The sequence below is a fragment of the Lonchura striata genome, chromosome 1A, assembly GCF_050655825.1.
Source record: "Lonchura striata isolate lonStrDom1 chromosome 1A, ASM5065582v1, whole genome shotgun sequence".
Classification (NCBI taxonomy): Eukaryota; Metazoa; Chordata; class Aves; order Passeriformes; family Estrildidae; genus Lonchura; species Lonchura striata.
In genome coordinates, this window is record NC_140741.1 from 13,485,743 (window position 1) to 13,502,369 (window position 16,627).

The following is a 16,627-nucleotide window of genomic DNA, read 5'->3' on the forward strand; positions in this document are numbered from 1 at the left end:
CCTAAGATTTAAATTAATTACAGAACATTTCCTTGAGGGGCAGATTGCTTATGAAGACCACATCTTTGAGAAAAAACGTATTCAATAAACTGCAAGGCGTAAAAAATTGTAATACATTAAAAACCTTTACTTTTTAAAGCCTACCTACAACTGTATCCTGAAAAATCTAATTAACAGACAGTTCAGTGTCATCTAGTGCACGCAGAAGTGTGCAGCCAGCTGGTACAGCTTTCTCTACTAAGAGGGTGTGCCCAGCGCTTGGAGAAAAGTAAATCCACACACCAGTAAGTACAAACTTCATTATTATGTGCAGCATGGAGCACCCTTGCACACAGCATGCGCTGAACTGGAACACCAGGTAATCAGCCAGGCCTGAAGGCACTGCTGAGCCTCACACAGCCACACTGCAGAGGTTACTCATTCCCTGCTGGAGCTCAGACTGGCTGGTTGAGAAGGGACCACAAACACCTCTGCGTCAATCAGACAGCTTAGCTGACTGACAACTCAGGAGAAACACAGCTACATTTAGGATGCGTAGCTTCATGCAGATACAAAGCCTCAACTTGTAACACATTCCAAAGGGCTGGCAGATGAGCAAGTTAAGCTTTCCAATTTGTTGCGACATTCAGGAACGAAGCCTGCATCACCAAAATAATAAAAACCAGGTTTGTTCCCCACCGCCTCCAGCCCTTCCCAGAACGCACTAAGGCTTCAATGTGCTACAAAACCCAGTTACTGAAGTTGGCAGCATGAGGACTGAGTATCATCTCTGCATTTACTTCACCCAGACAGCAATGCCAAGAGTAAAATTGCACCAGAAGATCTCACCCTGTCCCAGCTTTGAAAGCATTGAGGAGATGGTTTTCTTGAATAATGAAGTTATGAACTGTGCTAATAACCTGGGAAGAAGTCCAAGAGCATCCCCTTTCAAAGCTGGACAACTATTTGGCATAATAGTTATAATGAGACAAAAAGATACATTTCAAATTTTAAGAAGCTGAACTCTTTACATGTTTTTATTTCTCTTTCTATAGATAAATAAAATATCGTGTAACTACTACAAACTACAATAAATTGAAGAGAAGCACATATTCTTGAAAGATAAAAACACATATCCTAGAAATCAAGAACAGAAATAGTAATGACTATTACTATGTCCTCTATGACTTGACAAATCTACATGCAGGTGATTCTTCTAATTAAAGTACCCAATACAGAGTAAGAGTTATACTTAGTTATAAACTGAGGGATTTTTTTTTTTTATCCAAGAAAAAATATTTCCTTAAAGAACACAACAGTTAAAAAACCTCAAAAAACTCAAGTTCAACACATTTCAACTGCAACAAAAATAATTTATATGGTAAGAAACTTCTGCCAGTAGTGGTCACTGAGACTGTAACTGTATCTTAACTCCAATGTTCAGGTAAGACCTTTCCTAAGTTTACCACATGCAGTATTAAAGTCCAGACATCTTTTTTGCCTTACTTTTACAACTAGAATTCTACCAGCATCCTTCTTCCCAATGCCAAACTCCAGTTCTTACACCACATATTTCTCTTGGCTGCAGCTCCTTTCCCGCTAGAAAGTTGCTAATCCCCAGGACACTCAAGTCTGCTTTCCCTTGCATTTGTTTACTCAAGTCTTGCTTTGTACATCTGACTTATGGGCATCTGTTACATGCATAAAAATGCTGCTGCCCATAGGATGCAAAGTGATGCGTGCACTGTACCAGCTAAAAAGGTTTTTTAACCTTTTTGGTGTTTCAGTGGCAATTTTAAGCTGTCAGAATTTGTCATGCTTTTCTTTAACTAGTTCAGTGGCCTTTTCCACAAATTCCCACTTTCTCCTTTCTACCTTCAGTGATCCAGGACAGCTCTGAGTGCTATGAGGTGAGGGCAGTGTTACCTTAATCATGCTCATTCTCTTTCACTGACATGGAGTTCAGCCTGGCAAAAACAATTACCACACACTCATTTTCCCCCAAATCCTTTTTTCTCAGTCCCAAACCCCATCAATATTGTTCTACCCCCTCCCTCAGTTAAGGGCCCTGTCCCAAGCTGATTCAAATCACTACATCAGCAAAAGGTTGGACTGGGTTAGCAAGTTGAATCAACTCAAGAAGTGCTTCAGCAAACTCCAAAGCTGACATAAGGCAAGCAGCAGGGAGCTGGAAGGGGGAGCAGCTCTCCCTCCTCCACTGGCAGCCTGCTGTATCTGCTCAAGATGTGATTGCAGCCATCTCCTTTCTCCCCAGCTTTACTTCCAGCTGTTGGTTTCTGACTCCTCTTTTGCGTTGGCTCGAGCACTTGTCCCATACCACAATGCAGGCAAGACAATGCAGGCAGCTAAACCAGTAGAAGGCTATTGAGCTCTCCCTACCAGCTGCCAAAAAGCAATTTTTAGCCAGCCATCATCTAGAATCAGTTCAGACCAAAAATCAAATCAATATAAGCACTAGCACAGCAGGGAAAGAAAGGACTGCATCAGCTTTGACTAATTAACTGAACCAGTTCATGAACCTCCAGTTAAAGAACAGGACTCAGAGCAGAGGTGGCCACTGATAAGTTGTGGCAACCTGCCACAGAATCACAGTGTGGATACCACTGAGCAGCTGCTGACATTATGGAAAGAAATATCCATGTTGAAGTCACGGGATGAAACCCTCTGGGACTGTCACACTGAAAGACGATGTCACTGAGTTGAGAAGGGAATACTCCCCATCTTTTAGAAGTCTTGCTGAAGAACTCCGAGTGTCTAAAGTGAATTAGCACTGCCAAGCACACTACTATGACAGCAAGTGCAAGGACTGCAGAGAAGAGGAGACAGTGAGGAGACATACCAAAAAAATACACACTGACCTGGATGAGACACAGTTAAGCAAGGACTCCAAATGCCTTAACAGAGTGCATTCACATTCAGCTCATAAGAGAAGGAAAAGCAGAGAAATGGGCATAGATAACCAGCAAAGAACATTAATTGTAACCTCTCTAAAACCATTCAATACACAAAACTCCTTGTGTGCAATACAATAATCATCCCCAAGATGTCCCACAGAAAACCAACAGAAGAATGCAAGGAAAAGTTTCTGGACTGGCACAAGGACTCTGGGGCAGTCAGCTGTGAGGACCCTTCACTGCCTGGGTTTCAAATTTCTTCATCACTGCTCATGCTTCCAATAAATTCTGTATAATTATTTTCTGTATATGCTTGAGTTTCGCTGCTCAGTTTGGAGAAGCAAGAATGAAAAGATTGAGGTAGTATTGGGAATAAAGCCTGGGAGACTTGCATCAAATAAGAAGAGAGACAATTTGAAAATTAACATAATTTTTTTCCAAATAGCAGGGAGCCAGCCTCAAGAAACTTATACAGAGATGGTTTATATTTTCAAGCAAACAATAAAATCACCAGGAAATACACAAGAGTTTTAAAGCACAGCAAGCAACTGGCCAGGATTTTGCACTCAGTTCTCTGTCACAGCATTTTCCCAGTTTTTTCCACAGAAGACACAATTCCATATATTTTTAAAAATAAAAATAATTAACTGATTTACTAGTGCCCATCATTCCTCTTTCACTGTGAACAGAGAGCACTCTTCTCTGTGAAACTCATTTTCACAAATATACTTGCAGGACACAGCAGGCAACCAGGAATTTAGTAAACACACATGAGGCAGCACAAACTTGGCAGAAAGGGATTTTTCTCCTCTTTTCAGCTAACCTTAAATATACCCCTCAGGTTAAAGCCATGCAAGGGCTGTTCAGATGGTAACTCACAAGGTCACAGGAGCAGCAGGCCAGCGAAGGAGATGAGTAGCCATATCAGTGCAACAGCAAAGACATCAAGCTGGGCAACAATAGAATTCCTGGATTCTGCACTAAATTTTACTGTTTTCAGGCCTTTGGCCAGATACTAGCTTTATAGACCAAGACATCCTGCAGGACTAGCTGGTACAGACGCAGTAAGTCATCCTTTAACCTGCTAAATACAGGGAAAAAATTACCTTACTAAAGACAGAAGGATGGAGACATGAGAATGAGAGGATGGAAAAAATAAAAAAAAAAAGAAAAGAAAAAGGACTTCAGGAAAGAAGAGAAATACCAGGTCAGATTTTAGCAAAAGCACTCATGACTGAAATACACCACGAAGTCTCAGCCTATGACAGGCAAAAAGCCTTATGAATAGCAGCTATCACCTGCCAAATCCCACTGGCAACAGAGCTATACAGCAGGATTACCAGAGCATGGCTCTTCTCAGTGCTAGGTAGCACACTCACACAGATCTTTTGTCCACCTTTCTGTAACATGGACTCCCCTGTTCTGAAGTTCTTTTGATTTCACTCTCATGGGGATAGAACACAGCACTTCAGCTCTGATGTTTTTCTAACTTTATATTCTGAATCAACCTGGCTGACAACAGGATGAGCAGAGAGCTGATGAATCATCTTGCAGCTGCATTGCCATGAAACACTACCGCCTTCTTCCATGACCCTTCTGGTTATAGAGCAGCAGCAAAATAAAGGTGACCTGGCACTTTCCAGGGCAAACTGCAGGCTATGAAAAGCAGGAAGGCTCTTTAGGGATTTGCAATCAAGTACTTCTGTGAACCACATTAATGTCTGCAGAATTTAAACATTATACATCTCATTTTCTCAGGTGTCCTCATAATCTTCCTTCAACACTCTTCCAGCCTTTCAGAATAACACACAGCCCTGCAAATGAAGTCATACCAGTTCCACGCACATTGGCAATACTTCCCCAGTTTCACTGGCAACATCCCTGTTTAAATCAACATGATCTGGTTAATGAAAAAGTTAGTTAGCAAGCACCTCTACTCCTGCAGTGAAGTCTTGTTTGGCTCCACCAATGAGAGTCCCACGTCTCAGTAGGGATGGTATTCTGCCATCTAAGCTAAGCACCGTGAAGACAGGGAAGAGAACTGGATCACACTGAAACAAAACACTGCCCTTCACACCTTCTGGCATCACCTTTTCCTACAGTGCTTCCAACAGTGAGAAAACAAGCCAAAAGCCTGGATCATATCCCTTAGGAAGCTGTTGAAGCTGAGTCCCTCCACTGAAGGACAGCACTGACACACAACACTGTGGTGCTGGGACAGCTGGAGCCCATTTCCCAAACTCTAAGGAGGCTAAAGGCCACAAGACACACTTTGTACACCGTGGTAAGCCAAGGTGGGAATGCCCCAAGGTTTGCTGCTACTCTGGAGCAACTGCAGCTCATGTGTTCAAGCCTAAACAGCTCACATTTGAGGCTATACATCCAGTCAGGAACGGCCTGGAAGTGTTACTCTCTGTCACTCCCACTAGCTCACTCATCTCCTTTGCTGGAGTGTAACCCAAGCACATGGGAACAGCCCAAGCCATGGGGTCCTACCCCAATTGCTCTCAGTTCCACATGGATCAAAAATTCACACCCTCAACAGCAGCATACTTACAACAAACAAGGCCTTTCTCCACACTGACAAGAAGCTCACAAGCAATGAACTACTCTCAGATTACTTTTCCAACAATTTATCCAAGGCTGCACACCAGTGTAAAAGATACTCAAAAAATATTTCCTGAAGTGTGTCAGTTTGTCTCTCCAGGCAAAAACCAAATCAAACAAAACAGCTTATTTATTCTGTTTTGATGCTGGGTTTTTTTGCTAGTTTAGATTTTTTAAGTACTATCAGGAAGTTGCTGTAAAGCAGGAACATAGAATTTAGCACTAAAGACCCCAGTTCAAATCAATAGTTATAGACTGGCTTTTTTAATGAGTAAGGAAAGAGCTGCATATACTTCAATAATTTTGAGAATTATTGGACATGTCATTTTTATTTTGTAAAAAACTATTGTAATGCACTTTTAACTCTCATACTTTTAATATCCCAGCACTACTAATGTCAAATGTTCAACAGGCTTACATTAGATGCAATAACACATAGGAAAAAACCAAACAAATCACCCCATGAAACAACACACACACACTCTTATACATGCAGAATCCCTTGGAAAAGGTGAATGACGTTGTCTTTTTCAAATTTAATGGCAATCATTTCTGGAAATTCAAAAGAAAAACAAATAAACCCATAAACACAAAACCATCCAACTTGGAATTACATTACTCATTTTACCATTTCCTACAGGGTAAAAGGGTAACTGCTGAGCTTCAGTTAAGTCTTTGAGTTATAAGAACATCACTGCATTTTCTAAATGAACATAATAAGACTCAAGGTCTTATAATCTGTAGACCTTGTATCTTATAAGGTCCTTGTAGACCTTATAAGATACAAGGTCTACAAATTCCTACTCCTCTATTATTCTTAATATTCTTTCTCTATTAATCTGTGTGTGGACAAGAGGATTCTTGGATTTTCAAAGTGTTAATATTTTAATTATCACTAATACTAGAAGTATTAGTTTTATTCCCGGCTTTGACAGAACAACCAAGGGAACAAAGTTTAAAATTCTGTACCACATTAAATTTCTGTTACTTTCCACGTATCCTTAACTTCCAGAATTCCAGTAAACATATCAGCTACCCTCTATGAGCGTAAATTCTGACAATGCACAGGAGAGAATATTTGTTATTAAGGAATTCTAGAGGCACAAATAATTCAAAAACCTCAGCACACTACATACAAACTGTATTTTTCCTCTGGGAACTAATTGGGCAGAGAGGGGAAGAATAACAGGAAAAATATAAAGGTATCAGAGAAGAAAACAAACCATTTTTGATTAAGCAAAACTATGTAGCTTGTTGATTAAATATGATTACTGTCTCAAATATGATTACTTTTCAAACTGGACATCAAAAAGTCACACATGGCCCTCATAAACAGAATTAAAACTATAATCCCATCATTACTGCATTGATTATATCACAAGGGAGTAATTTTATTTAGGTAATGTGATCCTGTAACAAGATACTAAAAAAAATCTGTATGAATGTTGCCATTTTCCATGACTGTTTATATTAAAAACATTTCCTTATTGTTCTCTCCATATAAATACTGAGGCTCTAAAAACATTCTAGCTTTTAAACTAACATGCTTCTATCTCCAAGTAGTTTATAACATTTTGCAAAGGAAACAAAGTTTTACTAACTAAAGCATTGCTTCTTTTATCCTAGACTTTAACTGGTTAGTTTCTTAAATGTCTATTAATAATAAGGTATTACAGGCAAAAGTTTTAACAGTATTCCCATTCTATTCATAGACAGGTATGTTTGACTCCAATTCAAAATTGGTGGGGAACTGTTCCAACTACAGGGAAATCAAAAGGTCTTTAGGAAGATAATAATGAGACAAAAACACCACCCTATTTTCATAACCATTTCACCAGAGGATATATCAAAAAGCAGAAATTACCACAAGATAATTTCTATTAACAAATGCAAGCACTGTACTCTGATTAAGTTTGTCTATATAGAGCAAATAGCAAGCCTTTCAAATTGTGAATGTCCTGACGTAAATACTTATAAACTGCAAGGATATCTAGAGAGTTTAATGAAGGCTATGTCAGCATGCCTGGTAAATACATTAAGTTGGAAAAAGCTGATTTATATTTAGGTGTCAATATCCAGCATTTATGTATAATTTGCTAAAGATCCAAAGCTTTCCCCTTTCAAGCCACGGACAATTACCACAACAGAATGACACTGCCTCTTTCTTTGGAGCACTGTGTATTCTGTAGTTCTGCAAGCAGTACATACTCTGAAGCCACACCTGACATGCGAGCTAAAAAACTAAAGTTATTAGGACAGTATGTACTTAGTTCACTGAACAGCAATTACGCTTTGGAAGAGTCATCACTACAAAGTGCTTGGCACAGAACAAGTGGAGGCACTGGCTGCTGTCTCATCCCAAACCTCATGTGCACACACCAACAGTCACCCTTGCTGAGCCACAGCATTTAAAACTTGAGGGCTCAGTTTTAAGTGGGAAGCACCAACTGTGAATAGGAACAGACCATTCCTGAAGCCTGCAGGGCAGCTGCATGCCAGTCCACATCTTTCTAAGCAGCTTACACCTCTTACTGGTACAAGTCCATCTGAGGGGAATTCCTTATCTACCTCAATTCTGCCCAAAGCTCTCAGGTGAGGGGGCTGAAACATGAGGGCTCCCCAGCAGAATTGGAGAAGGAGCTGAGCAGGCTCCCACACACAGCAGACCCACCAGCTCAGCCAGAAGCAGGAGTGTGCAACAAAACTTTAGTTCCAACTGCATTTCTGGCACCATGCAACAGTAACATGGACCCCTCCCTACAGTACAAGGAACTTTGGAATATGCCACCAGCAAAGCAGCACATTCAACATTTCTTTGGAAATTCTTAGGTTAAATATGTTGAGGACAAAGAATGTAGTATTTAAGTCTGCAGACTTGCTGCCAGAGGAGATGGATGGTGACAGATCAGAAACTGAGACCAGTTTCTCCCTGTTTCCTGCCCTAGCCCACTCCCTCGGGGGGAAGAAAAAATAACTTCCCTCTAGTTGGTTTAAACTAAAAAGTAAATCCCATATTACGTGCACTGCAGCAGATATTTTTGAAGCCGGCATTTTTGAAATGTGACATCATCATAAAGGTGAATTACTGATGTCCAAAGGAATCAGATTTCTCCAGCTCCCAAAGACAGAACTTGAAAGGTTCCTATATGCCCAATCCTTAAAAAAAACCAAACAGAAAAACAAAAACAAAACTCTCCTACATATTGTATCGCTTATAGCCAAATTCCTTACCTGGAACTCTGGGAATGCAGATTGAAGCAACTCTCTAGGGAAAAAGGAAACACGAATACAGCTCATGCACTTCTAACCAGTATTGCTATGAAACAAAAACAAAGCTTTCCACCTGAATACTTTCATATAACTCATGCTGAAGGATACAAGAAATCCTTTACCAGCATATACCTCTGACTTGACCTTCCCTATATTTTGTAAAAAATGCTACTTTACCTTATCTCCAAGACAATAAAAAATTGCCATCCATTTTTTTCAGTCCTAATTTTTATGTTTTAAATAAAATCTAAAGCAATTGGATGATAACTAAACTGTATCACAGAGATGCAATTGAAAGAACTTCAAAATTAATAGTGGATTTTGGAACACCTTAGATCACACTAATTTTAGACTATTCTATGAAAAGATGAAAGAGGAAAATGGCAGATAAGGGCACACTGATTTCTGAGGAATCATACAATGAAGAAGCATGACTAGAAAATGGTTGATTCAAGCTTGGGTGAAGAAATAGACCATGATTATTTAAAAATATATATATTTTCAAGTCTTACTGTCATAGTATTGAACAGTCTCTAGGTGAAGAGACCCTTCACCTAAATGCTCTAACTGGAAATGCCACACTTGGTCTCCAACCTGAGTGCTTCAGGAGTAAAAACCTATATTACTTGTCCACTTCTCTGACTTCTGGTAGAAAATGTGTGTACACACCACCAAAGTTTAGCAAAGTTTCGAATACATCACTGCTTAGCAAAGTTTTGAACATTAAACTCTTCTAAACAACATGCAAATGGATCCATCCTTAAAAAAACACAAAAAACCAAGGACCTGTTTATGAAAAAAGAAACAATGGATTAAAATCAATTAAAATGGTAACAATATTACAATAATAATAATGGACTAAAACAAACTCTCTTTTGAACTCTTGGAAAGCACAGTTTGAAAATACCCATTACCAAAAAAGACATTTTCATTTCTTCACTATCTGACTCTAAACACAGAGGTCTGTAACATTCAGTAAGTTTGCACAAATATCCTTTACAGAATTTCTACTCAAGCAAGAGCTTTATGTACTGCCTGCATGATCAGGGTTTAAAGCAAAACAAAAGAAAACAGCAATTGCATACTGACTGGAGAGCTATTTCAGGAAGAAAACAAGCCATGAACACTGGTGGAGGAAGAACTCTTAACTTTTTAAAAAGCTGAAACCTCAATTTCACAGCTATCTGTAGTGCCCTGGCAGACGTGATGACACTGCTTTTGCCTCTTTGCAGCTGTCAGTTATCTAACAAATATCTCTCATTGGTTTCACAGCTGTCCTGAAGAACACCTCAAAGCTGCCATGGAGCAGCTCTAACTCCATTCCTCTGGAATACCCTAAGGGAGTGGCTTCAAGAAGCACTGTTGGTCAGAGAGGTGGAAGCCAAATATCCCAAATCAAATCATGGGCCAAGAGGAGAGAACAGAGACCAGGGACATCTTTCTTCTAGCAGCTATAACATGAAAAAAAACCCAAGCCCAAATGACAGAACCTCTACAGCACACTGTCATAATGGTAACCTCCTGCCTCTTTGAAATTCAAACACTTGCCCTGACAACATCAGTAGGATCTGGTTTATTGCAGTCCTTGGATGATTTTTGAGACAGGTGCCTCACCCTGTGCATCCATTTCTAGCCAGTAGCATCATACTTCTTCAAGTCCTTATGCATTTCCAAGGTATTGATTTTTTTCCTTTCCAGACTGGTAAACAAGTCTACCACAGTTTCTTCAGAGTAATAGCTCAGTTGTCATAAACCTTTGTCCATTTGCCTTTTCTATGAGAATAGGAGGCTGTCCCTGGAAGCAGAAACACACACACTACATTTGCTGAGTTTCTGTCTCCAGCACTGTCGGCTTGGCACCCTCTACCGCACTGAATTCACAAACAGTGAACTTCATAATTTCAACTCTACTTTCATCTATAAGCTTATTCATACTCATGAGGCACTGCTTCTGCCTCATTAAGGAACTGCTTCTGAACTCAACACATGTTACTCGAACCTACTCCACTTGCATAGATGCTGTTTATTAGGGAGGATGTATACATTAAAATTTGATTTTTGTTTCTTCACATTTCAGCTGTTCCTGCTGTTTATCTCTATCTAAAATAACAATTAGCCACTAGGAAAATTACTATCGTGTCACAGAGGATTGCAACTTCAGGTAGGCAATCAAAGAGCAGGGCAGCATGAACACAGAAGAAACAGAAATGCTGTTGGGATATAAATGTCCTTGGCAATAGACAGAGGTGAGAGATGAGAAAAGAAATGACAGCCAGTTGATTTAAAGACACTTTTCAAAGTGTCCCATTAAGTATGAAGTATACAAAAATTTGCAAAAGCACATGCCACTATTTTGAGATTAATTTGCAGAAACTACTGTAACTACATTCTGTGACTTTACATACAGAAGTTATTTCTCTGCTGTCATTTGAACTGGACTGAACATCAAATTAAACCCAAATACATGGTATATTAAGAATGGGTATGATTGTTAATTATTAAAATTAACTACTAAGGAAACAGTTTCTCCCTATACTCAAGACCCAACTTAACTTTTAAAATTTAGGGTTTAACAGCCACAATGTAAGTAAAAAAAGTTACGCATGCCATTTAAATAAGTATATTTGTATCTCTGCAAACAGGATACAATATGGCAAACAGATGCACAGGGTAAAAAAAAAAAGACTATGGATGAGATGAAAATCTTTGTTTTCCAGATTACTGAGCAACTGGAGACTGAGCAGTTACTTCAACCTACACCACCTTCAAATTAACTTTCATCAAAACACTCTAATGGGGAGGAACTCTCTAAATCAAAATGTGGTTGATTAACTGTTAGCAATTAATCTCTTGCCCACCTATTATGAAAAATTCAAAATCAAGTTAACAGGAACATTATGTATGCAAGCACCATAGGAGATTTCTTCCCAGAAAGACCGAACACAGATAATAGTTACTGTAGTTAAGTTTACAGCATTATTAAAAAAAAAAAATAAAATCCTGTTTTCTTTCAGATTGTGCCCTGCAAGACAAGAAATTTTGTTGGAACCGGGAAGCAGAATCAAAATTCTCAGTTACTTTAGTAACATCCCCTCGTAAGGCACTCGACTGCTCCTTTAAAGCTGTATGAACATCCGTGGTGGCTCACCAGAGAAAAACAAACTACTCTCAAGTCCCAGCGCAGCGCCAGCCCAGCTGAGAGCTGCGCCTTCACTGCTCTCCTCGCTGCGGGAGAGGGTCGGTGCAGCGGCGGCTCCTGGGCATTCCCCACCCGCCGAGCACGCGGGGGCTCCGCGTTCCAGGATGGAACCGCGGGGGGGGAGCGGGACCAACCCGGCGATGGGCACAGCAGGACCAGGCTAACACCGGCGGGGCCGAGTTCTGCCCCAGAGCCACTGGTGCTCAAGGATTGATGGGGTTGCAGAGAGACACGGGGGGAGCGTGCGATACTTTAGGGGGATCCTTAAAAAAAAAAAAAGAAAAAAGAAAAAGAAAAAACTTGAAAACAACAATGGGGCGGCTCGGGACGCGGCCGGCGGCCGCTGGCAGGGCGGGCTCCCGCCGCGGCTCGGGAAGTTGCTCAGGAGCCGGGAGCAGGCGGCGGCCGAGAGCGAGGGAGGGAGCGCTGCCCCCGCGCCGGGCCCCGCCGGCAGCCAGGCCTCACCGCTCCCCTCCCGCACACCCAAACATGGCCCCTCGCCACCAGCCCTGCAACTTTCCCTCCTGCCCCTCCCGCCGCCGCCCGCCCCGCTTACCTCGCATAAGGGAACAAAAACTGCAGGCGAGTAGGCTGCGCAGGATGGCCCCCATCTTCCCTCCCTCCTCGCTCTCACCGGCGGGGAGGCGGCGGCGGGGAGCAGTACCTCCGCTGCCAGTTCATGCTTCCAGGCGGGCGGGGGAGGGGAGGGCGAGAGGCGGGGAAGGGCGGCCGCGGAGATCCCCCCTCGCCGCTCCCTAGCAGGCCACTGGCCCCGGCGTGCCGCTGCGGGAGCGGGCGCTGCCCTCCATGCCGGCTGCTGCTGCCACCGCCGCCACCTCAGCGCGACCGCCGCTGTCCTTCCCCACCGACCCCCCCGCCGGGTGCGCACCGGCGCAGGGATACAGTCCTCCTCCTCCTCCTCCTCTTCCTTCTCCTCCTCCCGCGCCGCAGCCGGCCGGCTCCCGGCGCAGCGCCCGCCCCCGGCACCACTCCCAGTCGAGGAGGGAGGGAGCGGAGGGGCGGGGGCTCCCGGACGTGCGGCTCCCCTCTCCCGGGCGGGACCGCGCACACCCCTGGCAACTCCGCAGCCGGCAGAACCCCGGCAGGGCGCGGGCCCGGGGGACTCCCTAAGGTAGGGAGGTGAGCGGGGTTACGGCACCCCCCGAGCACAGGCACGGAACGAGATTGGGGGCAGCCGCATTCCAGCGGGACTACTTTGCCTCCCGTCGCCCCTTCCGCCGCCTGCGTTGCGTTCCCTCGCCCGTGAGGACGGGACTACTTTCTGCCACAGAGCTGCGGCGGCGTCCGAGCGGCCGCACAGAGTCTCCGGTCCCGATCCCGTTCCTGGAACGGGCTGCAACGCCGGAGCATCGTCCGGGGGACGGGCGGCAGCCAGGGAGGCAAAATGAAGTTACGGTGTGCAGACTGAAAAGCAATAAATCCCGGCCTCTCCCAGAGCAGAGGGAGCAGGCGTCCCTTGTCGACAGGAATTGCTGCCCGGCTGATGTAATGGTGCGTGATTTCTTTCCCAGCGCTTTTGGGGGTGCGTTATTGTCCCCCTTGCTAAACTAAATGTGGTGGGTTTGGTTTGTGCTGCTTAGAGCAGTGTTACCAATAATATGAGTTGTCAAGGTGCTGTGTTTAAACAGTCTTTTTCCCTCTTGCATAGTTAAGATTTTATAATACACTCTCAATTGAAAAAAAACTTCCCTCCTTACTAACTTTGTTCCTAATAAACAATGTAAAATGCAGCTTTCTTGCATTTCCTCTAGATGAGAAAACATACTCCATTAAACGATATCAACGTGTCTAAACGTTTTAATTAAGTCTAGACATCTATATCAGACTCTCCCTCCGTCACAGCTGGTGAGCAGAATAACGATGTGAAGCAGAACAACTTAGAGCAACGTTTGAGGCACTTACATTCCAAAATCGGTATTATTTTCAGGATTATTAGAAACTCGCTGTAACATTTAACTTTTACCTTCATATGTGTTCAACATATATTTTCATAGCTTTTCTTGTTATTACAGTAGGAGATAACATCTGGGCCAGATTAAAGGCCTGGGCATTGTAGGCTGACTCTAAAGGGTTCCTGGTGTCATGTGATATTATCACTCTCAGCTTTTACTGCAGAAAAGAAACATTAAATAGAAGAAAATAGAGGGATTTTTTTTTTTTTAATTAAGTGTATTTCCAACCTTCAAGATTGCAAAACCAGATTTTGAAAATGTAAACAATTTGGCTCAACAGCAATATCTGCCTGAGGCCAGGTCTACATTACAAAATTTTGTCCTTGACTGTCTGCTGGGTGAAGTAGCCCCTTCTGTTACTTTGATGTCATTTAGGAGGATTAGCAAACTCGAGCAAGATCCATGCGGATAATGGATGGGAAGACTTGCCATACAAAAATGTACCCTGGAGAAGAGAAAACCTGTGTCCATTCCTTGTTTGTTACCACTAGATTTTGCAGGAGCAGGCAAAAGGAGCACACTTTTATATTTATGTTTACCATTTAAAAGGAAAATGGAGTTATTGTTGATTTGAGTTTTGGGGGTTTTTTCCCCCCCACAGTGTTTCCTTATACTTTTTCCATACTTGCAGTGTTCCACAATCTGTCATTAGCCTCTTGAGAAGTATGACAGGTCTGTAATGAATTCTTTGTGTCTTAATCATACAGTGCACAGCTGAGGAAAACCTCAAGCCTGCACCCCTGTATCACAACAACACATTTCTTCACATGCCCACATGCCATTCCCTCTCACATCTTATCTGTTTCTACTGGAAACACTCTGGTGTCTTGACTGTCTCCCTTGGGAGCCTGATCCCCTGCCTGGTTGCTCTGACTCTTAAAGACATCTTCCCTGCTGCCCAAGCTGACTGGTTTTATTTTTAGCTTTTGAACACACATGCTGTCACTGGTGCATTTTGCCATTTTTTCTATAATTCAAACCCTTTCCTACTTGGATTTCCTCTAAGCCCATTAATGATTACTGGCTTCACATCCCCCAGCCTAGCCCCTTTTCCCATAACCTGCCTGGAATCCTCCTCTCTTGATTCCAGCCCAAGTATCATAAAATCAGAGAATCACAGAATGGTTTGGATTGGAAGGGGCCTTAAAGAACACCTAGTTCTAACCCCCTGCCATGGGCAGGAATACCTTTCATCTCCCAAGTCTAAGTCCAAACTGGCCTTGGTTGCTTCCAGGGATGGGACAGCAACAGCTTCTCTGGGCACCCTGTGCCAGGGCCTCACCATCCTCATAGAGAAGAGTTTTTTCCTGATGTTTGACCTAGATCTGCCCTGTTTCAGTTTGAAGCCATTACCCCTTGTCCTATCACAGTATGTTCTTGTAAACAGTCCCTCTTCATCTTTCTTATAGGCTCCCTGCAGGTACTGGAAGGCCCCACTTACGTCACTGGCATGGTTTAGGAATGGTGCTCCCCAATTTAGTGCTCCCACCAACTCTCCAACCCCTGTACTGTCACTCACTCCCCCAGATCCCTTCTCCCCTCTACAGCAGGATGGAGAACTGGAGGCACAAAAGGCAAAGATCATGGGTTGGGATAAGAACAATTCACTAGAAACAGCGATAAGAAAATGAACAGTAATAGCACTATAGTAATGACAGAGAGTACAAAAAGTATTCTTGCTCACTGTAAGAGCTCCAAGAACAGACAATAAATTGTTCCCTCTGTTTCAGAACCTGGGCCTCCCCACTTCTCTATTCAACTTAGTTACTCGACTGGAAGGAGCCCCTTCTCAGAAGAGACTCCCTTCCCCTCACCCCTAGCACTGACAGAAGGTGTATAGGATAACTTCCACGTCCTTGCCATGACTCTCCTGGCTACTACAAAAACTAACCCTCTTGGGTGGAACCAGGACAGTCACCCTGAAGCCTTCTCTTTTCCAGGCTGAACAATCCCAGTTCTCCCAGCCTTTCCTCACAGCAGAGGTTCTCCATCCCTTTAATCATCTTTTTGGTCTTCTCTGGACTCATTCCAACAGGCTGATGTCTTTCCTGTGCTGGGACTCCACTTCCCATGGGCCACTTCTGGGGCTCGTCCAGGTCCCTCTGGATTGGCCTGTCCTTCAGGTGTGTCCCTGGACCCTTAGCTTGGTGTCATCTGCAAACCTGCTGAGGGTGCACTCGATCCCTTTATCTGTGTTATTAATGAAGATATTTAAAGAACTCTGGTCCAATATGGAGTCCTGAGGGACACCACTTGTCACTGAGGTGCATCAGCACTCTGAGCCATTGATCACTACCCCCTGCAAAAATGGTTTTTTTTGAACACTTTTCCCCATCAGTGCTTAGGATTCAAGACCAAGTCTATCTCTTAAATGTTGGTCAGCCTTATTTCTAATTCATCCATGTAGCATTAACTCCATAGCAGAGGCTTTTACAAAGTAAAATAGAATGTAAGATTACCACATACAAAAAAGCCTCCAACAGGCATGATTTCTCTGAGGCGATTATGTTCCTTTATTTGAGCTTAAAGGCAAAGTAAGTGGAGAGGGAATGTTTCTTTTATTTTAGTAAGAAGCTCCCCTTGTTGGTTGCAGTTATTTTCATTCACCTAAGAAAGAGAAACCTTCATTTGCTGGCTCAAATCCAGCTGGGGCTGAGAAACCTGGACAGCTTTATTCTTACCTC

General features: G+C 42.9%; 1 protein-coding gene across 5 annotated transcripts in view; it reads right to left on the bottom strand.

The window, feature by feature from the left end:
* The window catches only part of LRP6 (LDL receptor related protein 6), a 133,744-nt gene extending 120,830 nt beyond the window's left edge, over positions 1–12,914 (bottom strand). For 4 of the 5 annotated variants that reach the window (XM_085568168.1, XM_085568167.1, XM_021535114.4 and 1 more), the window contains exon 1: positions 12,527–12,913. In XM_085568168.1, the coding sequence (XP_085424294.1) occupies positions 12,527–12,581 (55 nt within the window). In that variant the 5' untranslated portion in view covers positions 12,582–12,913. Of the gene's footprint in view, positions 1–12,526 lie in introns of all 5 variants that reach the window. The other variant, XM_085568169.1, reaches the window with a different exon arrangement.
* Positions 12,915–16,627: the final 3,713 nt, after the last annotated feature.